The 26,367-nt window shown below is 44.5% G+C and overlaps 2 protein-coding genes across 8 annotated transcripts in view; both read left to right on the forward strand.

Moving 5' to 3' along the window:
* The window catches only part of trio (trio Rho guanine nucleotide exchange factor), a 766,603-nt gene extending 757,348 nt beyond the window's left edge, over nucleotides 1-9,255 (forward strand). For all 7 annotated transcript variants that reach the window (XM_069335896.1, XM_069335893.1, XM_069335897.1 and 4 more), the window contains 6 exons: nucleotides 868-1,099; nucleotides 1,990-2,181; nucleotides 3,469-3,607; nucleotides 6,723-7,084; nucleotides 7,216-7,411; nucleotides 8,754-9,255. In XM_069335896.1, coding sequence (XP_069191997.1) covers nucleotides 868-1,099; nucleotides 1,990-2,181; nucleotides 3,469-3,607; nucleotides 6,723-7,084; nucleotides 7,216-7,411; nucleotides 8,754-8,867 — 1,235 coding nt within the window. In that variant the 3' untranslated portion in view covers nucleotides 8,868-9,255. The remainder of the gene's footprint in view (nucleotides 1-867; nucleotides 1,100-1,989; nucleotides 2,182-3,468; nucleotides 3,608-6,722; nucleotides 7,085-7,215; nucleotides 7,412-8,753) is intronic.
* A 4,544-nt stretch (nucleotides 9,256-13,799) lies between these two features.
* Nucleotides 13,800-26,367, forward strand: part of Cda4 (chitin deacetylase Cda4) — a 29,146-nt gene continuing 16,578 nt past the window's right edge. Inside the window, exon 1 of the mRNA XM_045748397.2 lies at nucleotides 13,800-13,933. Coding sequence (XP_045604353.1) covers nucleotides 13,888-13,933 — 46 coding nt within the window. The 5' untranslated portion in view covers nucleotides 13,800-13,887. The remainder of the gene's footprint in view (nucleotides 13,934-26,367) is intronic.

Genomic DNA, 26,367 nt, shown 5'->3' on the forward strand with positions numbered 1-26,367 from the left:
GTGAGGTGTTGGTGGTGGTGGTGAGGTGTTGGTGGTGGTGGTGGCGTTGGTGGGTGGTGGTGGTGTTGGTGGTAATGGTGTTCGTGGTGCTGTTGGTGGGTGGTGGTGTTGGTGGTTTGTTGGTGGTGTTGGTGGTTTGTTGTTGTTGTTGTTGTTGTTGTTGTTGTTGTTGTTGTTGGTGGTGGTGGTGGTGGTGGCGGCGGCGATGGTGGTGGCGGCGATGGTGGTGGCGGCGATGGTGGTGGCGGCGATGGTGGTGGCGGCGATGGTGGCGGCGGCGATGGTGGCGGCGATGGTGGTGGCGGTAGTAGTGGTGGTGGTGGTGGCGGCGATGGTGGTGGCGGCGATGGTGGTGGTGGTGGTGGCGCCAGCGCCGGCGTGCTCCGCCGTAGAGTATCAAGTTCCTAAACACGCCTCTCCTCCCCCCGTCAATATCTCGTGTTTGTCTTTCATTTATGTCTCACTACTTCACAAACCTCGGTGCCCCCACCAACCTGGCACACCACGATGTTTTCCACACATTATCTTCGCCACATCACAACTTACGGATAATAAAATGACACCACAAACGAGGCAGCATATCCCTTAAAGATAAAAATTCGTCTACCGTCACTTACAAGAGCCGGGAGGGGAAAGTAGGACAACTTAACTGGCGTAGGAGTGGCCAGGTTTTGCAGTGTTAGTGAGGCCGCGGTGGAGAGAAGGTGCCACACTCCTGCCTCTGTCCCAACACTGACATGACCACGCTCCACCGCCCACAATACTGTATACCTCGATTTCCAAATTGCTTCTTTCGTATATAACCAGAAAATTATCCAACTAATGTATAATTGTGTGGGGTAACGTGTGTGTAATTTATTATTTCAGACGTACTTGAGGAAGAAGAGGAGGAGGAAACCAATGTTAAAATTTTTATTAAAGAAGCCAGTGAAAAGGTGGAATATGAGGAGGTCGAGGAAGAGAGTGATGAAGAGCTGAGAGAGACTGCGGACCAGACTCGAGAGCCATTCACTAATGACACACTGGAAAAAGTTCAATGGCGTTCAGGTTTCCAGAGGAAGTACTCGGTTACACATGACCTCGGGCGAGGGAGATTCAGGTAAGATTTGTTTCCTCATACACTCTTACGCTTTTGTATTTTCTCGTATAATAACAATAATCATTCAAACAACAGTCATTGAGTGGCACTAGCCATGGCAGGGGATCTGTCACTTGAAGATCGTAGTTAAGAGCATGACCAATATAGTGCCAAGGGGGGTGGGGGCGTGACGCGTCCTGACCAAGTCAAGAGCAGGTGGCGGTGAAAGTTCCAACCAACAGACCAGTGACTCCCGACACTCACGTCACACTTCAAATAAAGAACATCAGTGGCTAAACGTGTTTCCTACTGACCCCCCCCCCCACCTGTTCTGTCTCCCAGGAGGATGAAGGTGGCCATATTGCACACTCCAGTATTTAAGGTTATGTCGCTCTACCTGTTAACACCGACCTCATGTTAGGGAGTGTCAAGCCTCGTGCGATCATCTTGTTAGGAGGCTCAGCATGTTCATGACCTTGTAGAATGATGTAGTCACCTCAGGTAACCTTTCTGCACGTCTGTACCACACTGTGGGGTCCCCTACCGCCAGCCACAATGTGCACCCCCTCCCACCACCCACACTGGGACTCCCCCTCCACCACCCACACTAGACTCACTATTATTCCCCACATTAAACCATTGGCAGCTAATAATGTGAAGAAGATATCACGGATATACCCGAGGCAACATTACATGCTGGCTTTACCAGGGTGTTTGGTGTATATGTGTACTTAACTAGTTGTGCTTGCGGGGGTTGAGCTCTGGCTCTTTGGTCCCGCCTTTCAACGGTCAATCAACTAATATACAGGTTCCTGAGCCTACTGGGCTCTATCATATCTACACTTAAAGCTGTGTATGGAGTCAGCCTCCACCACATCACTTCCCAATGCATTCTCTATTGTCTCTAACAGTGTGGTGAAGCGATGCCAACGCCAGCGTGATGGACGGGAGGTGGCCGCCAAGTTTGTCCGTCGAGGCCGCCAGGAGGAGAAGGAGACGGAGGAGGAGTACCTCTTGCTGCGTCGCCTGCGTCACCCATCCTTTCCCCGCCCCTACGCCCTCTACACCGCCACACCAAAATTTAATATTCTGGTCATGGAATTGTAAGTACCGAGTTTTTAACACCTTTCTTTTTCGTAAAGAGTACTTGAACGAGTTTTTGAGTAACGAGTCGTTGAAATTAAATACAATTACACAAATACTCACTATGACCAACGTACATTTCCAGTATTTTTTGTACACAAAAATTACCTGAATGTATATTTTTCCTTAAAGTGGTATCATTGGTATATTTGTTCTTTTAAGTGAATAGATAAATCTTAAAAAAAATTATATATACCTGTATATATGTAATGTTCATGAATATGACACTGATTCCTTTACGTAATTTAATTCCATAATTACTAAAAAGTTGAATAATAAAAATCCTCAGCACAAATACAACTGTCATACAATCTCAACAGCAATACGTTTCATAACTAAATTTAAAATTTGAAGCATAAATGCCAGCAATTAAAAATGTTGTAATCAGTACCCTTGAAAGCAAAAAGAGTTGCTGGCTTGGTGTTGGGCTTAAAGGCCAATCAACCTCCGAAGAGCTATTAACACCACCACAATAACTTACTGACCAAACAGCAAGTATACACGTATACCTGAAGTATACTTAAAGTATACTTGTGTGTACTCTCAAGTGTGCATAGACCGTGAAGCGGGTAGAGGAAGAAGTTGAAGATAGGCTTCACTCCAGAGCGGTAACATGGGCGCATGGCGGGAGAAATAGCCTAAGCTACTCTATCTCTTTTGAGATGTATTTTATTGTCTCAATAAACGAACTTGAACTTTAATGGCACATGTAAGATGGTCTAAAGGTGAGTGCGGGCCCACACACACATCACTACCGTCACAACCTTCAATGTACAAATGCTCTGTGTTGATCAAATGTATACTTATTAATTGACTTTTAATGACTTTTAAATGTTTGATGTAAAATATAAATTGATGGAAAAATTAATGAAATTGTGTAATGTTTGGGAATACTTTCTTTCAATTATTTGGTTATTATTGATAAATTTAACATTTAGAACATTAACCAACAATCACTCACTAGAATCTTCATTGTCTTCAATGATTAATACGTTATTAGCGCGCGCACACACACACACACACACACACACACACACACACACACACACACACACACACACACACACACACACACACACACACAGAGAGAGAGAGAGAGAGAGAGAGAGAGAGAGAGAGAGAGAGAGAGAGAGAGAGAGAGAGAGAGAGAGAGAGAGAGAGAGAGAGAGAGAGAGAGAGATGGGTTTACCAGTTCTGGATTGGGTGTTCACGAGAGAAAATGTTCTTCAATAACACGTTACCAACAGAGTGATGGGTTTACCTCTACTGGACTGGGTGTTTACAAGAGAACAGACGACGGAGGCAGAGTGCGCAGTGTTGCTGGTGCAGGTGATCAACGCCCTCCAGTACCTTCACTCTTGCCGCATCCTGCATCTTGACCTGAAGGTAAGCCACGAAGGAAACACTCTGGACCTGAAGGTAAGCCACGAAGGAAACAACCTGGACGTGAAGGTAAGCCACGGAGGAAACAACCTGGACCTGAAGGTAAGCCACGGAGGAAACAATCTGGACCTGAAGGTAAGCCACGGAGGAAACACTCTGGACCTGAAGGTAAGCCACGAAGGAAACACTCTGGACCTGAAGGTAAGCCACGAAGGAAACACTCTGGACCTGAAGGTAAGCCACGAAGGAAACACTCTGGATCTGAAGGTAAGCCACGAAGGAAACACTCTGGACCTGAAGGTAAGCCACGAAGGAAACAACCTGGACGTGAAGGTAAGCCACGGAGGAAACAACCTGGACCTGAAGGTAAGCCACGGAGGAAACAATCTGGACCTGAAGGTAAGCCACGGAGGAAACACTCTGGACCTGAAGGTAAGCCACGAAGGAAACACTCTGGACCTGAAGGTAAGCCACGAAGGAAACACTCTGGACCTGAAGGTAAGCCACGAAGGAAACACTCTGGACCTGAAGGTAAGCCACGAAGGAAACAATCTGGACCTGAAGGTAAGCCACGGAGGAAACAATCTGGACCTGAAGGTAAGCCACGGAGGAAACAATCTGGACCTGAAGGTAAGCCACGGAGGAAACACTCTGGACCTGAAGGTAAGCCACGGAGGAAACAATCTGGACCTGAAGGTAAGCCACGGAGGAAACAATCTGGACCTGAAGGTAAGCCACGGAGGAAACAATCTGGACCTGAAGGTAAGCCACGGAGGAAACACTCTGGACCTGAAGGTAAGCCACGGAGGAAACAATCTGGACCTGAAGGTAAGCCACGGAGGAAACAATCTGGACCTGAAGGTAAGCCACGGAGGAAACAATCTGGACCTGAAGGTAAGCCACGGAGGAAACAATCTGGACCTGAAGGTAAGCCACGGAGGAAACAATCTGGACCTGAAGGTAAGCCACGGAGGAAACACTCTGGACCTGAAGGTAAGCCACGGAGGAAACAATCTGGACCTGAAGGTAAGCCACGAAGGAAACACTCTGGACCTGAAGGTAAGCCACGAAGGAAACACTCTGGACCTGAAGGTAAGCCACGGAGGAAACAATCTGGACCTGAAGGTAAGCCACGAAGGAAACACTCTGGACCTGAAGGTAAGCCACGAAGGAAACACTCTGGACCTGAAGGTAAGCCACGGAGGAAACAATCTGGACCTGAAGGTAAGCCACGAAGGAAACACTCTGGACCTGAAGGTAAGCCACGAAGGAAACAATCTGGACCTGAAGGTAAGCCACGGAGGAAACAATCTGGACCTGAAGGTAAGCCACGGAGGAAACAATCTGGACCTGAAGGTAAGCCACGGAGGAAACACTCTGGACCTGAAGGTAAGCCACGGAGGAAACACTGGACCTGAAGGTAAGCCACGAAGGAAACACTCTGGACCTGAAGGTAAGCCACGAAGGAAACAATCTGGACCTGAAGGTAAGCCACGGAGGAAACAATCTGGACCCGAAGGTAAGCCACGGAGGAAACACTGGACCTGAAGGTAAGCCACGAAGGAAACACTCTGGACCTGAAGGTAAGCCACGAAGGAAACAATCTGGACCTGAAGGTAAGCCACGGAGGAAACACTCTGGACCTGAAGGTAAGCCACGAAGGAAACAATCTGGACCTGAAGGTAAGCCACGGAGGAAAACAATCTGGACCTGAAGGTAAGCCACGGAGGAAACAATCTGGACCTGAAGGTAGGCTACGAAAAAATGAATGACCAATGTAACGTTCTAAAACCCAAAAATATATCAAGAAACCTGTAGTTACTGGTAGATTAAAGTGCAGTACAACACCTGTAAAACACCACTGTGCTTTTAAATATATTAGAAACAAGTAGTTTGCTCGAGCGAAGGCTTGCTGTCTAGAATTGGGAGTACTAGAGCCTAATCTCAGCACATTATTAAGAAGCTAGTGAGAGAATATCACATTAATAAATCAAAGGTTGTGTAAAGTCCCAGTCATAAGTTCCGCAAGTCTAAGAGAAACATTAAACTATAAGGGAGACATTATTTCCCCTACACATGTATACATGTTATACAGGTGTAACAGCGCCTCTTCTTACCGACTTATGAGCTTGGGTAGACATGACTCTCTTACTGAACATGATTACCAAGGCCATGATTACCATGAACATGTAGACAAAGAAAACAGGGCTCTTATGAGAGCCGTATTTGATGATGATTGATAAAGATTAAGCCACCCAAGAGGTGGCACGGGTTATGAATAGCCCGTAACGTACTTGATATTTCCTTGTTATCTTGAGATCTTGAGTTATCTTGAGATGATTTCGGGGCTTTTTAGTGTCCCCGCGGCCCGGTCCTCGACCAGGCCTCCACCCCCAGGAAGCAGCCCGTGACAGCTGACTAACTCCCGAGTACCTATTTACTGCTAGGTAACAGGGGCATTCAGGGTGAAAGAAACTTTGCCCATTTGTTTCTGCCTCGTGCGGGAATCGAACCCGAGCCACAGAATTACGAGTCCTGCGCGCTATCCACCAGGCTTTCGTGGCCCCTTCCTTGTGTATGGAAAGTTGTCAATGAACGTGTGGTGTCATGCCAACTGACATTAATACTTATCATAAAACTGCGTAACCTTTATATCGAGTACATAAGGCTTATAGAGCAGTTGCTCTGAACACGATTTGAACAAAATCTTGTACGTCGGGGAATAATAGGGAAGGAGCGATGCACTCCTGTATCTGTAAAGTCAATGGTAAGCTTTTGGTTCAAAACTGTTCAGGGAATTATTAAAGTGTAGAATACTAAGGATTATTTATATATCATCAATTAACTAAGGATGTGGTGAAATGGTCAACTCGGTTATTATATATGGGTAATGGAGGGAGGTTGAATGGGTAATTTATTGATTTAACAAATTACTACAAGTTCATGTTGAAATTAATTCATTTTAATTACTGTATATTTTTGGATTAACTTATGTATACATCAGAATAATGTAACTTAGTTATTATGTATTAAAATATATAGCATAGTCTAAACTCAAACTGTTTTCTGTTAATATTCTGATGAAGTCAAATTCTAAAATGTTCTTATTTACTTACAGCCAGAGAACTTGCTAATAGACATCCTGAGAACATCAAACAACACTGACTCGTGTGAGATTATTAAAGATGACGGCCCGCCGGCTATTCGCCTTATTGATCTTGGTAGCGCTAGACGAATGCTGCCTACAGTTCATAGTGGCAATACAGATGCTCAAGGTTCCGTTGATGGCAGCATTTCTCCACCTGCCAGTGACTCGAGTCTTCCTGATGACGACGTCTCCCTGATGAGAGTGCCCTCTGACCAACTTCCTCCACTGCTTGGTTCCCCGGAGTTCATGGCCCCGGAAATGTTGTGTAGGAATGATGTCGGTGTCCAGGCTGACTGCTGGAGTGTCGGTGTGCTGATATACGTCCTTGTGAGGTGAGTGAGACTTGCCGCGTTACATCTGGCACCTCCGTGATATAATAACATTCATACCAGCAATTACGGCACATGTACATTCGAGTATAACTAGCAAGGCTCATTATGTATACACCCTTTTTACACAACAGTGGGCGGTCCCCATTCCTGGGCACGTCTCCGGAAGCGACTTGCAAGAAGATCCTTTCTGGTGACGTGCGTTACCCCGTGGAGCACTTCGTCTCCGTCACCCAGGAAGCCTGTGATCTGATCCGGGACATTCTGGCGCAGAAGCCAGCAGACAGGCCGCACCTGCAAGACATACTAGCGCATCCTTGGTTTTCCATGGTAATACCTTCAAGCCTCTCTCTTTACCAATTGTTTCTTGCACCAAATGACTCAACTAATATGATAGTACTTACAACAACTATTTGGTCAAACGTACAAAATATGTACTGTTGGCCCAAAAAGTTTATTAAAACATTCCTAGGCCATGTATAACACATGCCTACTATATTAGGCCTAAGAATATATTAGGCTTAGGATAGCGTGGACAGATTAGGTTAATCAGTTTTTGAGGTCCATTTGGGCAGTGAATTGTTTTGGAGTCTAACTAGATATTTTCTGTACGTTTGACCAAACACTTGCTGTAAATACTATCATTTAATAGGATTGGCTGTAATATTATGTGGTCACACAAAACAACTTGATGAGACCTCACAGTATTTCTTTCGTGTAGAGATAATACCATTGTGTTCTTTTTACTCGCTGTCAAGATTCTGTGAGAGTGAGTGTTCCTTGATTATATAACTTTGTTATAATTGTAATAATAATATAATAAAAATTATATTATTACAGAGCGTGCCCAACCATTTGTCCCGCCCCGGAATCGAAGCTATAGAAGCAGTAACTCTAGACGTGCTTTATTCACTTCCAGTCTGTACTGCTGTAATGGGGGAGGGTAATTAGACAAGGGAACGAAAATTAATAGTGAAATTAACTTAAATGGTGGGAAAAAAATGAATATTATAACATAATATTCAAATGTCAGTCATTTGCACTGTACACACTTCCTAAATTAATCTAACATACACCTTTCTAAGCCTAGTATAATAAAATTAATTTACTATATATTTGGGAAAAAGTTATTACACGGTGTAAAGTATTAATTCTCTTGGTTGACTGCCAGATGTATCAGTTAAATATTGACTTATTAATGTCTGCTCGGGTCACAACCGAAAGGTCCCGGGTTCGATTCCCAACCAGGCAAACGATTTCGTTCACCTAACAACTCTGTTCACCTAGGTCAGCAGTTGGCCTAGGGGAAGGAGGGGGGGGGGGGCTGGATAAACATAACAGGCTTTCTATTTTCGACTATAGGAGAGCAACCAGTCACCTCGCCAAACACCTCGCATTTTCTACTGACTCTACCACTCCGTCAATAATGCGACCTATCGGTAAAAACAAGAGCATCTTAATATTGACGTTAGCTATGGATCGGCCTCGATAGTTCGGGTTTAAGTGCTTACGTTAGTAAATTTCAGGTTAGGCAAGGCAGTAACTTTTTTTTTTTTTTAAAGGGTGAGAAATAGAGACAACACGCGGAACAATAAAAGGAGGAACCATATGTAGAAAAATAAAAGCATTGATTGTTTCTATATAAATTTGTGATTGTTGATCATTTTTACAGGGTGAATGTGAGAGCGTGTTGCCCATCCAGAGCCTGGCAGACTACTCCTTCAGGAGGGCCAAGCTGGCGTCCTCAGCGCTCCAGATCACTCCTCCTCCTCCTTCCTCCAACTGAATGTTGCTGAACGTTCTCGCTTCTCTTCCTGTAAATCTTCCTGCTAATAATTATATTCCGGTTGTGTACAAGAAACTTATATACTCATAATGTGTGTGAATATACTACCCGTGTACATTTGGTGATTTGAATTGTATATACTGCCTGCAGGCATATATATATATATATGTATGCATATATCGAGGAAATTATATGAGTTATACTATATATTATAGGAAATAGTTGCTTAACAAGGCCTTTACAAAAGGAATAACTATGTGTGTAAACATGTCAGACTGTTGCGATATCACTAATATTAATAATACAGTTGAGGATATTTATTACCAAAGGCAGTAATAGTCAACAGTTATCTGGTTTATGTATCATTGTTAAATAAATAGTATGCCAATGTTGTCTTCCTTAACCCTCGCTGGTAGAGGCCAGATTCACGAAAGCACTTACGCAAGCACTTACGAACCTGTACTTCTTTTCTCAATCTTTGGTGGCTTTGCTTCCAATTATTAAACAGTTAATGAGCTCCAAAGCACCTGGAGGCTGTTTATAACAATAACAACAGTTGATTGGCAAGTTTTCATGCTTGTAAACTGTTTAATAAATGTAATCAAAGCCGTCAAAGATTGAGGAAAGATGTACACGTTCGTAAGTGCTTGCGTAACTGCTTCGTGAATCTGGCCCCAGGCTGCCACAGTACTTTGGGGCAGAATAAATTACAGTTTTCTTTACCAATTTCAATGGTAATGAATATATTATGAACCTTGTGCGATGGGTTTTTGCAACGTCATTTATGCGAAGCTCATTTTAGTAGACACTATCAAGTTTTCTTGACACCGGGATAAGGGGAGTATCCTTGATTAGATAAGTTAATTGCCTCAACGTTAATTTTTATCTTAATTATAAAGAGATTATATTTGATTAGAATTAGTGTTTGACTCATTTTGCTTAATTGATCAAAGACACGCTTCCTATCATTATAATCTCTCTCTCGTCTCATCCACAACTCATAAATAGAACATTAATCAGCATATTATACATGCATAAACCCATCACTGATGAACCCTATACCTGCGGTGATTCAGAGGATCAACCTCCCCGCGGCCCGGTCTCTGGCCAGGCCTCCTCGTTGGTGGTACGGTCAACCAGGCTGTTGGACGCGGCTGCTCGCAACTTGACGTATGAATCACAGCCTGGTTAAGTATCCTTTGGGGGTGTTTGCAGAGTTCTTTTTTGAACACCGTGAGAGGTCTGCCAATTATGTCCCCTTATGTGTTGCAGGAGCGTGTTCAACAGCCCTTGGGCCCTTGATGTTGCAACTTGCCCTCTTAATACAACGTCACATTTTGACGTATATTTTACATAAGGGCAAAAATTGTCGTACAAGAAAATGGTAGCGGCTCGCATAATCTGCCTCGTTTTCTGTTTTGGGTCCTCTACTTACCTTGTCTACCTTGTGTATCTTACGGAGATCAACAGCCCCGCGGCCCGGTCTCCGACCAGACATCCCAGTTGGTCGATAAAAGCCAAAACGTGTATAAATACACTCTGGCTTCCTGTCCCCCGATACTGTGAATTGTTATTAAATTATTATCCAAAGCGGCCAATATTGTCAACCAAAAGTCGACGGAACTATAAGATCCTAAGGGGTCAATAAATGGCTGGGCGGTCAATAGGGGGTCAGAAAAGGCTGGGGGTCAATACCTGGTTTACAAGTGGATTCGTATACCGTCTGATTTCGAAACAGAAAATGCAGACATTCATTCTTAATTGCAAGGAGAACTTGTTGAGCTCTAAGCAAAGGCATTGTTCAGAGGTAAAATCTTCAAAGACTATTGGAACAATGCAAATACCGCTGCTAAAGATCGCCTGCTTTGTGCAGCGGTTAAGTCTTGAGGTCTGAAGGATAAAGCCTAATTCGGACTGCCAAGACTTTTTTTTAACCGAATGTTTAGCAATCAACCACAAAAAACTGAAAAGCAAAAATATTTTTGTCGAGGGTGACTAAACTCACTCTCGACAAATTGTGGGCACCTGAGGCCAGATTCAAGAAGCAGTTGCGCAGGTACTTACGAACGTATACAACTTTTCTCAATCTTTGAGGGCTTTGGTTACATTTATTAAACAGTTTATGAGTACGAAGACTTCCCAAACAATTGTTGTTTTTGTTATAAACAGCCTCCTGGTGCTCGGGAGCTCATTAACTGTTTAATAATTGTAAACAAAGCCGCCAAAGATTGAGAAAAGATGTACAGGTTCGTAAGTGCTTGCGTAACTGCTTCGTGAATCTGGTCCCTGGTAGCTGGCGGGTACCAGGTGGGGGAAACCTGGCGGTGATTCCTGGCTCTACCAGGTACCGCAACTTGTATAAAATGTAAGCAAATTCCCACAGACGTGGAATCAGTAGCTCTAACACTCAGATTTAAGAAACCTGATTTCCGCACTTATAGTAATTGACCTTCATCGGAATGCGTCAGCTGCTTTCATCCTGCCTACGGTACTCAGGCTATCAACGTATACAAGACACCTCCCCCCCCCTTCTACCACTACCCCCTCCCCCGCCCTTCACCCACCCCCCACCCCACCAAAAACAGCATTGGGCGGCCATTTTTTTCCATAGTGGGTTGTCTCCTTCCTGGTGGAAGTGACGACTGCGTAGCACGGTGCACAAGTGAGTCTTCTGACATTATGTTAAATAAAAGATGTACATTCCAGGTTTAAAGGAGTTAGTGAGACGGAAATTGAGGGTGGGTTGGGTGTGGTGGTGGGTGGGTTGCGTGTGGTAGTGGGAGGGTGGGTCATGTGTGGTGATGGGTGGTGACCGTGTAGTTAAGAATCAGTATTTACGTTAAAATCTTGCTCTTTGGGTCTGGGTCTCCCGCCTCCTAGCTATTTGCAGGTTACATTTTAAATATCATGACGTACAAATTGTCGTATGTGCTCTTGAATCGGTGAATGTGAATGACGTGTACATTCAGTGCATTCGGGATCAAAATGAGTCACATTCAGAAGCGCGGGGCGAGTGTGTTACCACTGCGCCACGGAGACGGCAATTACTAGCATCTCCTTAAATGTATACGCCGTAACAGCTTTTCTATCCATCATTTACGGTGCTCCATTGTAACCAGACTCGCAGCTGTTGTTCATAACCGTCCAGTCTGATAAGCCGTCCTACCAATATCAAGTATTCATTTTCAATCGACTTGAGAATGGTCCAGAACGAACCGAAACGTCGTCGTCCCTTCACCTTCTAGTGTGTGGTCTGGTCAACTTACTTTAGCCACGTTATTGTGACTCATCACCTGCATATTCATCATCTGTTGTTCTCGTTATAATTTCCAGAATCTAGCAACCTGAATCAGTTACATCTGTACCCTCATCAATTGCAATATCAAATGTAATAGAGGTTTTAATCACTCTCTCTCTCTCTCTCTTCGAGAATGATTAATACTCGTCTGGTGTTAGTGAACTTAAGAGCCATGAATAACTGATATTTACTGACATTCACAAACATCTTACTCTCACGGACCTCCAAGCACCTCGTTTTGAGAGGATGTAACACAGTAATTTGCTAATACATATGCAACACCTTTAACTTAAACTGTACTAGTTGTGTCCTGTGGCCAGCATGTTTGACAGGTGAGGTAAGAACGTTTCGCCATTAACCCACAGAAAAAAATCAAGTTGGACGTAGTTAATGTAAGTTGGAGTTCAGTTTCCGTAGAGTGCTGACAAACCATAACGGATAATTGTGCAACCTGGACGGATATTTATTTATTTTATTTATATATATACAAGAAGGTACATTGGGATTGTGAGGATACATAGCATAGTAATTACATTCTTGTAAAGCCACTAGTACACGCAGCGTTTCGGGCAGGTCCTTAATCTTTTATATATTTATATATGTATGTATACTTACATACATACATACACACACAATATTAGATCATTTCAATCCATAGCCGATAGGAAACTTGTGCCTGTTCTGGTAGTATACAGTTGTTATACAAGCGTGCTTGTATAAGAACCGTCCAGAATGGGTGGTGTAGTGTAAGTTGTTAGGAGGGGTGCTTTATTGATCGATTAATTTGATAATCATCACAACGCAGTTAAAACACATTGTACATCTAACATTTGGATTACCTTTAATGTATTGGCACTATTCCTTGAGAGGTGCCAAAGCGGAGGAAACAGGCGTCTGGAGGTAAACAGTGCCAAAGGAATTTTTTTTTACTAACACATTTATTTTCATCTGCATTTGTGCAGCTACCGTAGACTATAAGTACAAAGTATGTCAAGAACTAGCTACGTCATGCTAAAAAAATCCCCATCACACAAGATGGTTAGTCAAACAGGGATCATCAGGCCTAGAGCATACAAAACTCTTAGTGTCTACGATCTTTTGGCCACAAGACGGGGCTTCACAAGCGACAACTGCCCTCCGGGTCATCGGAGCATGCAGTACCAGTGGTGCAGTCGAGTGATAGAATAAGTGGGTGAAGTGCGATACATGGCGTGGTGTAGGGGAGCGATTGTAGGGGAGATTGAGTGAGGGGAGGAATGCACAAAGAGGTTTTGGGCGGATGGCAGGGAATGCTTAGCGAGTGACATGTTGGGTCGAAGACATGGCAGCCGGTTGTACTAATATGCCAGCGGGTGGGAGAAGTGAAACAGCGGGTGGGAGAAGTGAAACAGCGGGTGGGAGAAGTGAAACAGCGGGTGGGCGAAGTGAAACAGCGGGTGGGCGAAGTGAAACAGCGGGTGGGCGAAGTGAAACAGCGGGTGGGCGAAGTGAAACAGCGGGTGGGCGAAGTGAAACAGCGGGTGGGCGAAGTGAAACAGAAGGTGGGCGGAGTGAAACAGCGGGAAGACATAGTGAAACAGTAAGCGAGGCCTATGTAGGGTCGGGCCATGAGGTGGGCGGAGTCTAGCCGCATGTGGGCGGAGGGAGAGGGGGGATGGGTGGACGAGAGGGTGTAGAAAGTGAGAGTGAGCGAGCAGCAGTAGCAGACACAGACCAGCCACCATGATAGCTGCACCGCTGCCGATCCTCGTCCTCTGCCTCGCCCTGGGTCAGTTACTCTTTGTTTACCTATTCTTTATCACATGCTATTCACACATTATTTAACGACTGTTATCCTAATTTCCCTTATTGTATATAAACAATTTTACCAAAACACTCAATACTCTAACTTTCATACATGTGGTTATTTTCGCACCAGTGGCTTGCGTGTTGCAATTTTATTGTCTATGTTTAATATATATTTTTATTGAAGATCTCTGATCTTTAATAAAGTTTAAAAAATTATAAAATTCACGGTTTTAAATTTTCTTAAAAGTGTTTTTTCGAAGTAATGAAACTTGTAAAATGCGAACATTCAAGGATTTCAACATGCTTGAGAAGACATACTGTAAAACTGTAGACTATCAATGTGTTGTATCTATAATAACCAGAGCTACACTAGTAGGCCTGATAGACCACCGCCGTTTAAGCCAAATAAAAATAACGTTTCTGTATCTTACCTCTACAAAACTTTGTAGGTAATGAATATATTATATTGGTTACATTAATTACACATTTATTAAAGCCTATAGTGTTTCGTTAAGCACAATTAAGGAAACAGGTATATTTAGGAGAGGTTGCTAAGCTAGTTTTGGATTAAAATAAAAATGTTGTGTATTATAACGAAATCGAAAAGGGTAGTCAGCGCTGAACGCGCGCGCGCGCGCACGCACACGCACGCACGCACGCACGCACGTACACACACACACACACACACACACACACACACACACACACACACACACACACACACACACACACACATATGGAAATAGGAAACACATGTGCGAATAGGCTTGCTGTCTCTAGCCAGAGAAATCTTGGAAAGGGCTTGAAGATGTTCGTGTGTGTGTGTGTGTGTGTGTGTGTGTGTGTGTGTGTGTGTGTGTGTGTGTGTGTGTGTGTGTGTGTGTGTGTGTGTGTGTGTGTGTGTATATATATATATATATATATATATATATATATATATATATATATATATATATATATATATATATATATATATATATATATATATATATATATATATCTGTACTGAGGCGCTGACTTACGTTGTAAATGTTGACCAGACCACACACTAGAAAATGAAGGGACGACGACGTTTCGGTCCGTCCTGGGCCATTCTCAAGTCGATTGTGTCAATGTTGATACGATATCAAGTCGATACGTTGTCAATGGTAAGGTATTGGGATTGTTGTTGTTGTTTCAGATTTAGCTATTCAGAACGAAGTATCCATGTAGCACGGGCTATGGTGAGCCCGTGAAGGTATTGGGAACGGCAGTAGGTATTTATATGTCTTGATGAAGTGCATGACGGAGCAGTGTTCAATGTGGGACGCAAGGGGAGGTAGGTAAGGGGGGTAGGTAGGGGTGAGCCTCTCTCATTTACACTCTTACACTCATTCTTAAACACACACACCAGACGCCATCACACCTCATACGGCCGTGACATAGGCCTGCGTGTACCTCCCCGTACAGCTTGGGGAAATATTAAAATGAACAGAAACAAGAAAATGGGGAGCATGATGAGAATTATAACTGGAAGCGTGTCACGGAGCGGGAGGGAGAGAGAGGAGCCAGAGACCACTCTTCAAGAGTGGTGGCTTCGATTGTGACACTCTTCCTCGCTCACCTTCGCTCATGGAAAAAAAGAATGACAACCAAAAGAAGCAAAGAAATGGAAAACAAAGTAAAAATGCTGGCGAACCTTGAGGTATATAAACAGTTTGAATGCCACATAAGAGCTTCGCCGCCCCCCCCCCCCCCAGACATCAGTTGCGTCAAATAAAGCTACAACCAGAAAAGTTGTGTAGGCCTACGTTTAGGTATATGTTATTCTGTTTCAATTTTGTTTTAGACCCTTTAGAACTTTTGCTGTAAAAAAAAAATTGTTTGTTAAACTTCGATATTTCGTACATTCCTTCTATAATAGCCATTAATTCTATTATTTTTGGAGAATGGTTATCGCGTGTTGAACAAGCATCACCACACTATATCTATAATACGAAAGCGGCTTTAAATCACCTATTATCGGGGTCTAAGGGTCTGTTAGCCTTCATGAGTTCCCCCTTAGCAAAGGCCGAGGCTGTCTCCGCGGTCACCCAACCAGTTAATAATACCAAGAATCAACTGTTTTCAGCGAACTGAATCATGCATAGACCTCTTTGTCCCACCACTCAGGGACACCCCCCCCCTCCTCCCCCCTATCGCAGGGGCTCTCGTCCCTCCCCTATCGCAGGGGCTCTCGTCCCCCCCCCCTCTTTCCCTGCATTTATAGGAGAGCATTTAATGCTAGGAAATAATAAGATTGTTGGTACACAGCTAAACATCACAGATAGGCTTCCACTGTATGAATGATGGGAATAATAATAATAATAATAATAATAATAATAATAATAATAATAATAATAATAATTATTATTATTATTATTATTATTATCTTTAGTAATAGTATAAATTGTCTCAATACTTTAAAATCAAATCAAACCGTGTAAGGTTTCTAGCCATAAAGGCGTAAATTCTAGCCATAAAGGTGTAAATTCTAGTCATTCTACGGGTAAATCAAGAGATCCGGTGATATTTAGGCGGTAAATACTTGTCTACGATGTCCTCGTTAACCGTATGTTTAATACCCTGCGTGGACACGCGTCTCGCCTCAATCACAATGCATATTCCACTCACGGTTATTCACTCTACCTATTATTTTAGTTTAGGTAATGGACGCCAAATTGTCAGTATCTCTTTAGCGGAAGCCGTGACTTGTCGCAGGCAAGAGTCGTCGATAACTCTCATTAGTGACAAGCGAGAGTCGTCGATAAGTCTCATTAGTGACAGGCAAGAGTCGTCGACAACTCTCACTATTGACAGGCAAGAGTCGTCGACAACTCTCACCAGTAACAGGCAAGAGTCGTCGACAACTCTCACTTTTAACTTAACCAGTCTTCAACTTTTGTCTCAAAAACCGTCCTGACTTGTCCAATATTGTATAGCCTCATCCCTCAACAGGTCTATAATCCCTCATGATCTTATCTACAATTTTCCATCGCCTTAGAATTAGTCTACACATTTCCACTGTAAATTATATATGGTCACCTGTTTCTCTTCTGCTCTGGGTCAACAGGGGCGAGTTAGGATACCATCGACCCGTGGTCCCCTTCCCTCTTCCTTGACATTCACCGATGGTCTTGCACTGTTCACAACGCATAATGATCAGACCTAAATGTCGGCGGTTTTTTTTTTGGCCTAAACTCGAGTACGTACACATGACCTAGCTGCTGACCCTTACTCTGGGACCACTAACGGTGAATATCTAAAATTGAGGTCATTAAAATGCCGTGTGTAGGAGACAGGCAAGGCAGCAGCAGCAGGTTAAGCCTGGGTCACCAAGCCTCGTCCCTCGCAACCTGTTTGACAGCCTCGCACCAACACCACTTGTCTACCTCACTATAAAACCCCTTTTATTCTACTCAGCCACAGGATCTAAGTTAAAATCTGTATTTTTGGGGGGTTTATTGTTTGAGATCCAAAGCAGATTGATCTACGCTGGGGTTTTGTGTGAGGAGCCATTAGGGACAGTCGTGGGTAGCAAGAGTGGCTGGTGTTAAGTGCATTTAAGTCACTCCGAGGTCCCATCCCACCACTGACCTTCTCGCGTCCTCCACCTCTCTCCTCGTAACTTTTGCTGTCGTTCATATTCACCTTTTAGATGTCGTCTCTTATAACAACCCGCTGCTTACTCTTTTACTCGCCGTAAGCTCTGATCGCTGAAGAATGTTATGCGTGAATCTCCACGAACTCTGATATATGACGGGAACTAATGATGCAGGCGGCGTTTCCTCTTTGGATCACCACATTGAGACGTTTTTACAGGAAGCCTCCAATCTTTGGATATTCAGCCGTATCATTGACCTTAGAAACCCTTACTATTTGAGATAGCTTCTGGCGCTTAACTGTCCACGGGAGACATCTCCCGTCACGCAGGGTGCAGTATCAGCTCTTGATACTGGTAATGGATCAAAAGGGCCACCACTTACGGGCTATTCATGCCCGTGCCACCTTTTAGGTGGCTTAATCTTCATCAATCATCAATCAGCTTAACTGTCCAGTTATAGCACCATCCTCACACAACGCAGGCACAGGTTCGACTATCCTCATCACCGTAATCAGTGACGAGGATGGTATTTCGGCATTGTTAGTTAACAGTTTCTTTAGGGATAGGGGGGGGGAGGGGTTGGCGTTCCACACATCGGCATTATAAGGAAGTGCATGAGGGGACCTCTGTATCATTTTAGTGTCCGATGATAATTTGTGAAGTAATTGGGAGGATGAAGCATTCAGCAACCATGATTATACATAGCACTTGGAAGGGTTATGAGGACAAGGAGCTGGGATATGAGGACAAGGAGCTGGGATACTGGGATATGAGGACAGAGTATAGGACCAGTGCCTAACCCCTCCGATGACTTCCCCAAGTAACTGATGATACGCAAATTGTACGAGATTGTAATTATTTAATGAAAACATATATGTAAAAAGGTCTAGCAAAGCTGAAAGATTAATGGCCAGACGGTTAACCTTCAAGTACTGTTTCCCCGTATCATCAGGTACACAGTACATCCTGGTGTGAGCTGACCCGCCTGACCTAACGGTGGACGAGGTCATGCTATCAAAGCCCACCAACGTCCTCCACAGTAAAAGGTGTTTCAGCCACCTCAGTGTACTTAAACCAGTGCCCTACGAGGCACCGTGAACAAACAATGGCAACCTCAGTACCGGTCAAACCACTCGATAAGCCGTTTTATGTAAACAAGATAACTCGGTGGCTCACTTAGACAACACATTCTCCACTTGTCCGTTGCGTTGGCAATAAACCCACCTTGCAATAAACACACGCTCCCACCTTGCAGTAAATCGAGTTCATCACAAAGGCACGTTTCAGCGATATCTACAGAACGGGAAAACATGTACGGTCATGGTCCATCATTTGTGACATTTATCGTAGACGAGGCCTAAATGTTACTCTTATTCGAGCTCCAAGTGGCTTTAAATGAATGAGATGTGACATGTTTTCCTCCAATGTGACCGACATATGACATTGACATGGCATAGACCTGACGGAGCTTAGTACAAGGTCTTTCTTCTCTCAGTCTTAGGTATATAACGAATCATATTATGTACACTTATGAAATGTAAGTGATATTATGAAATTAAAAACGTATTAGGGGAGGGGGGGGGAGAGAGAGAGAGAGAGAGAGAGAGAGAGAGAAGAGAGAGAGAGAGAGAGAGAGAGAGAGAGAGAGAGAGAGAGAGAGAGAGAGAGAGAGAGAGAGAGAGAGAGAGAGAGAGAGAGAGAGAGAGAGAGAGAGAGAGAAGAGAGAGAGAGAGAGAGAGAGAGAGAGAGAGAGAGAGAGAGAGAGAGAGAGAGAGAGAGAGAGAGAGAGAGAGAGAGAGAGAGAGAGAGAGAGAGAGAGAGAGAGAGAGAGAGAGAGAGAGAGAGAGAGAGAGAGAGAGAGAGAGAGAGAGAGAGAGAGAGAGAGAGAGAGAGAGAGAGAGAGAGAGAGAGAGAGAGAGAGAGAGAAGAGAGAAAAAAGAAAAGGGAGAGAAGAGAGAGAGAAGAAGAGGGAGAGAGAAGAAGAAGAGAGAAAGAGAGAAGAGAGAGAGAGAAGAAGAAGAGAGAAAGAGAGAAGAGAGAGGGAGAGAAGGAGAAGAGAGAAAGAGAGAAGAGAGAGAGAAGAGAGAGAGAGAAGAGAGAGAGAAGAGAGAGAGAGAGAGAGAGAGAGAGAGAGAGAGAGAAGAGAGAGAGAGAAGAGAGAGAGAGAAGAGAGAGAGAGAGAGAGAGAGAGAGAGAGAGAGAGAGAGAGAGAGAGAGAGAGAGAGAGAGAGAGAGAGAGAGAGAGAGAGAGAGAGAGAGAGAGAGACTGACTGACTGACTTCCGAGAAACGTGTTGTCCTTCAGGAAAACCTGTTGATAATTTCCTCCTGTAACGGGACAGCCGCCTCGACCAGGCACTAACAATCAACAGAAACATCAACAACTGCGTACCAACACGCAAGAACAATACATCGACTTCAATTTAGCTCTCTTCCGTCCCCGGTTCAAAATATTCCAAACATGTACTTTAAACCCTGTATCAAATAATGAGGAAACACACTATAGTGTAAAGTAGTGTGAGGACGGTGGGGAGGGAATGATGTGGATGGAGAGAAGAAGGTGGAGGTGAGTGGAACAGGTTTGGGGGAGGAGATAATATGGAATGGGTGGTGAGAACAGGGTGGGTGTGATGGAAATCAGGTGTGGAGGTTGGAGCGGTGTGGTGGGGGTGGTGGTGGGGGAGGGAGGATAGTGGAGGTTGCAACATTTGGGAAACTGTGGTGGTGGGGAAGATAAAGACATAGTGGTATTAGGAGTAGGGATTTGTGGATTTGTCCTTTTGATACATCACGCTATTGCGATTTCTGTGTGTAGGGTCAAGGGGGGAGGTAGGGGGAATAGAGGATAGTTATGATAGGTGAGCACGAGAGAGATAGTGGTGGAAGTGTGGTAGTAGTCTGGGGATGGCGGGGATGGTGGTGGGGATGGTGGTGGGGATGGTGGTGGGGATGGTGGTGGGGATGGTGGTGGTGGTGGGGATGGTGGTGGGGGTGGTGGTGTTGCTGGTGGGGATGGTGGTGGTGGCGGCGGCGGAGGATGATCTTAGGTTACTCCCGGCGGGCAAGAGAAAGGAAGAGAGGACAAGAGTAGAGGTCAGGGAAGGTGAGAGAGAATGCTGGGTGTTGGGTTAAGTTTGGAGAGGTTAGAGGCGCCCTCAGCATGGCACTCCTCCTTTCCCTTCTCCCCGAGGGACCTCAACGGAACGCAAAACTTGTCGAAAAAAAATAATAATCGGTACATTATTGAGCTTGTATTCTCTGGCTGCATCATGCACACGTTTGCGTGCACCTGACGTGTTGAGGGGAGACTTGAACTAGCAAGTGATAACAGATCACCATCTCTTCCTAGTTCAGGTCTCCCAGACACATCGTGCAGGAGTTGGGTGGGTTCAAGGAATCTCCAGCACCAGGATGCTGGATGGAGCATCCTGGTGGTGGGAAGGATGCTGGATGGAGCATCCTGGTGGTGGGGAGGATGCTGGATGGAGCATCCTGGTGGTGGGGAGGATGCTGGATGGAGCATCCTGGTGGTGGGGAGGATGCTGGATGGAGCATCCTGGTGGTGAGGAGGATACTAGATGGAGCATCCTGGTGGTGGGGAGGATGCTGGATGGAGCATCCTGGTGCTCCAGTGCCATCCAGCATCCTCCAACACCAGGGTGGAGGTGGCTGATGACCACCTCCACTCTCATCCACACAAACAGCCATCCAGGACACAATAACGACGATACCCGACTGGTCAATACAATAACATCAAGGACAATACCATTACTGTAAAAGATTCTCACATGTACAATAGCAACCAATACCCGCTGGAATAATCTTTTAGTGTTAATAATACCTGCATGCTGAAATGGTCCTCTTTGTTTTCATGATGCTGGGAATAATTGTGAAGAAACTTTCGACATTACACACAAAGATCACACTAACGTGATGCATCAAATGAACAAAGTTTAAATGAACAAATCCACAAGGGCCGTGACGAGGATTCGAACCTGCGTCCGCTACAGATGCCAATATTTCTTTAAAGGAGGTACTGGGGCCGACCTTGACTGGACTGTGACACTCACATACCCCCCATGTATCATCTTGAAAAGTTAGGCGAAGCATGCCCCAAGCGCCAGACCACCGACTTTGCACACACACACACACACACACACACACACACACACACACACACACACACACACACACACACACACACACACACACACACATTCTATTTTATAGACAGATCTAAATACATATTATTATAGTTATCTGTTTACGCAATTATTATTTGTATGTTTGTTTTGGTTTTATTCACCAAATGTTCAATACAGTGTTCCCCAACTATCAAAGCGAGATGTGAAGGACCAAGATACTGCATCATATGTATGAACAAATATTGCCATACACCATTTAAATCCTAACCTCGAAGAGTTTTCACGACGTTAGGCTGGTCGCCTTGCATTAACATAATACCTGACCTCCCTTCTGTCATTCCGGTTTATTGTCTTCGGCCAATTAATATTGAGCTTGGAATGTTTCCTGGCACATGATTGGCTGACGGTGCAGGTCGAGGCGAACGAGTGTCGAGTGAACGAGTGTTTATACTATGTACCTATTCGGTAATTTTTAACTACTTTTTTTTTTTTTTTTTTTTTTTTTGAGATATATACAAGAGTTGTTACATTCTTGTACAGCCACTAGTACGCGTAGCGTTTCGGGCAAGTCCTTAATCCTATGGTCCCTGGAATACGATCCCCTGCCGCGAAGAATCGTTTTTTCATCCAAGTACACATTTTACTGTTGCGTTAAACAGAGGCTACAGTTAAGGAATTGCGCCCAGTAAATCCTCCCCGGCCAGGATACGAACCCATGACATAGCGCTCGCGGAACGCCAGGCGAGTGTCTTACCACTACACCACGGAGACTACTGTCCATATTGCACAAAGAACGGTGTATCAAAATGTAGGACTAGGATACTATTTGAAACAGGCGCTTCCTCCCTCGAGTGGAAATACATAAACGTAAAAGGATGTTTGGGAGAAACAGGAGATAATGATGTTAATCTGGTGATACACTTTTGTCGCGCAAGAACATCATGGGACGGTGAAGCAATAAGTTCACAGTTGTTGTTCACACAACTAGTCGTGTGAACACTCCTCTGCAACACTGTCAGCAGGGAACCTTACCCATAAAGTTAGGATGAAAGTGAGAGTTAAATGCAGGAGAAAGTGTCTGTCTTCCGTGCTGCTTATCGGCACGTTGGAACTTTCATCCCAGCGGGTGAAGGGAGCATCACCAAGACTCACCCAAAGGGGTTAACCTGTCCTTATCAAGTTGTGTGTCTGCATTTAACATTTATATCCCCATCCTATGATAAACCTTTACGTTATACTATATTGATGTAAAGCCTGCCCATAATTTTCACACCTCACATGTGTGTAATTTATTTATATGTATATATATATATATATATATATATATATATATATATATATATATATATATATATATATATATATAAACGGGTAGACATGTAGATGGAGCTACACACGTTTTGTGGTTCCAGGAGAAATTTCTATCTTATATGAACTATATTATCAACCTAAGTTGAGATTATATATATATATATATATATATATATATATATATATATATATATATATATATATATCTATATTACTGTATATATGCGTGCGTGCGAGACAGACAGACAGAGAGGGTGGTGGGGTGGGGGAAATGGTGTGTAGAGAGAAGCATCATCACACATGACAGTCTGCTACAGGATACGAAATTCTGAAGCCGGCAAAACACAGCCTGAAGGCAGCAAGCCAACCTGAAGTTGGCTGAACACACACACACAGCAGGCAGGAGAGGGCGCAGTAGATTCCAGGAACATCTGGGATCCTTACCCTGGCCGCTGGCAAGTTAGCCTCCGTGATCACAACAAGAAACAATGACTATCAGAGTAGTCTAATAGTCGAAACAATAGTCTACGATCACTCCAGCATGGTGCTGATACTAATATTGACTTGTCTACGTACTTAAATGCGAATTAAATACGTATTATTGCTAAATTAACAATATATATATTTTGCCAAACGTAAAAACAGCGACTAATAAAGATATATGGCAACACTCCGCCACGCCCACCAGCTCAACGTCGTCTGGAAGCTAAATAAAGATATTTGTGTTATCATGGTGGTACTTAACTCTCACTGTTATAACCTACTAAATCCACTTGACATTCTCCCCAATAACTAAATTGATGATGAATTCCAGAGAGTGAATTTTGAAGGACGTTTAGTACACATAAAGGAATGTCTTGCAAGTTCAACGACATATGATAATATTTGATATTGTTCTGGTTCGTTAGGATCGGGGTCGTTGGCGTTGCGGTCGTTGGCGTCGGGGTCGTTGGCGTTGCGGTCGTTGGCGTCGGGGTCGTTGGCGTCGGGGTGGTTGGCGTCACGGTCGTTGGTCATTACTAAGATTCTTAACAGCACTGTGCTGCTCTGAAAACACGTTACAAACAAGTGAAGACAATGGCGGCGGCGGTTCTGGACACAATTGTTCACTATTATTTCTAGACGTACAGTAATAATTTTATTTATAACTGTACATTTCCCAGTTTTGAAATAGGTTTTGTATACTTTCTGCTCAAGAGGCTGCACATGTCGCTGGTATGTGGCTGATATCCACTCTCTACAATGGCTATATCTGCTACTTGAATATCTCAGCTCCTCCTGATCCATCCCAGCTTCCGCTTGGAGGTAAGAAAATCATCCACCCAGGGCCTGATACCTCCCAGCGTTCTCTGCAAGATATGGGGGGCTCCTTCACCCCAGCTTACCCCTCCCAGGGTTCTCTATGTCTGAGAAAACAATGACACACTGAATTAAATTGGTGTTTGAGGCCTATCAACCTCCGGAGGGCTATGCCTATTAAGGCCTTGTCTCCTATTGACCCAAGAAGCCATGGGAAAACAAATGGTACAAGATCCACATACAAGGAAGCATATAAACAGGGCCCTCAAAGCTGAAGAGAGATGTAACAGGACTCTGTGTTTTTTCCCACTGCCTTTTCCTTGACTGTCGACCTCCCTGGAATCCACGATGTCTCCCCCAGGGCAACATTAAGCATGACTGTTCCAGCTGTCTGTAGTTGTTCCAGCTGCCCGCGAGTATTCCAGCTGACCGTGATTGTTCCAGATGTCCGTGATTGTTCACCTGTCCACAAAATCTAAACAGGGATATATAGTTACGTTGATTAAAAGCTTGATAACAATCTGTGTTTTGTTTAAATTATATTGAGCGTCGATATATTATGCCGTGATGAATTGTGGGTAATTCTCAACTAGTTAGCCTTGAGGAAGCGGTGGTGCAGTTGAGGGAGAGTATGATGGTGAAGCACCTTATTGGTGTTAATGGAGAGTGAGCTCCAGTTCTAGAGCCCCGCCACATAGCTAGTGTATCTGGTGCATCTATACCTCCAGACTTTCAAATAATCTGGCACAAATACTCACGAAGTTGTGAATGGTTGTCGTTTCCTCCTCCCAAATATAATTTAGAAGAAGTCGTGAGCTGTACAAGTACCGAAGCCTTTCAGGACTCTACTTGCCACTCACTGTCATCCATGCTGACTCTTCGCAAGTTACAGCCCCGCTCCTGTGCCAGGTAAGTCTACTATGGGCTCGCCATAGCCCGTGCTACTCGGAACTTTTTGTTCCTAGAAACTGAATCTTAAATAACAACAATAACAATCTGAATCTTAATCTCTCACTTCGAACCCTTTGTTTCCTATCTGTAACGTAGTCTCTAATGGTCTGATCTAATCCATGCGAGGTGGAGTTTATATTTGGGTGGGTGATGAGCTGCTGGGCTGGTTGGTCAACTGTTGGGGGTCGCTGGCCAGCTGCTGGGCTGGTTGGTCAACTGTTGGGGGTCGTTGGCCAGCTGCTGGGGGTGGTTGGGTCAGCTACTGGGGGATGATTGGTCAGCTGCTGGGAGGGTGGTTGGTCAACTACTAGGGGTGGTTGGCCAGCTGCTAGGAGGGTGGTTGGTCACCTGCTGGGGGTGGTAGGCCAGCTACTGGGGTGGTTAGATCTGGATAATGCAGTGCCTGAACGCCTTGGCATTTAAGGAAGGAACTGGAAGTGCAGCATCCACCAGGATAGGGAGGGAGGGGGGGGAGGTCCTCCACAACCCCGGCTAGAGCATCCTGGGTGGGCGTGAGTGTAATTGTTAGTGACGTCACATACCATTACAGTCCCAAACTGTCCTCTGTAATAAGATTGAGTGAAATAACCACGTGGCAAAGCCTCAATCTGTTATGTATCAGAGTTTAATGCGTAAATTTCAGTTCGTAAGACCAAGTGCGCGCGCGTCGCAGGCGGCCAAGTGCGCGCGCGTCGCGGGCAGCCAAGTACGCGCGCGTGGCGGGCGGCCAAGCGCGCGTTTGTATAAGGTCAAATTTGAAGCAGCTCTATGAACAGTTGCCTATATACAGAGCCGTCCGTTCTCTTTATTTGCCACTCCATAAAAAATCCAACCTAACCAGAAACGTACGAACCCTATCAACCTACGTAACCTCTCAAGTCCGATGCATAGAAAACGTAGATATTTGTGAGCCGTTACGTATCATATACTGCACTCCTAACGTTGGTTACCATAACGTGCAAAACGCGACCTATTAGTTGAGAGGATGGTTTGGAAGTTGGAACGTAGACAACCCGCCACGGCGTCAACCCCGTCAACCCACCACGGCGTCAACCCGTCAACCCAAACATCTGACCACACCTCAAGG

The sequence above is a fragment of the Procambarus clarkii genome, chromosome 34 (assembly GCF_040958095.1).
Source record: "Procambarus clarkii isolate CNS0578487 chromosome 34, FALCON_Pclarkii_2.0, whole genome shotgun sequence".
NCBI classification, from domain to species: domain Eukaryota; kingdom Metazoa; phylum Arthropoda; class Malacostraca; order Decapoda; family Cambaridae; genus Procambarus; species Procambarus clarkii.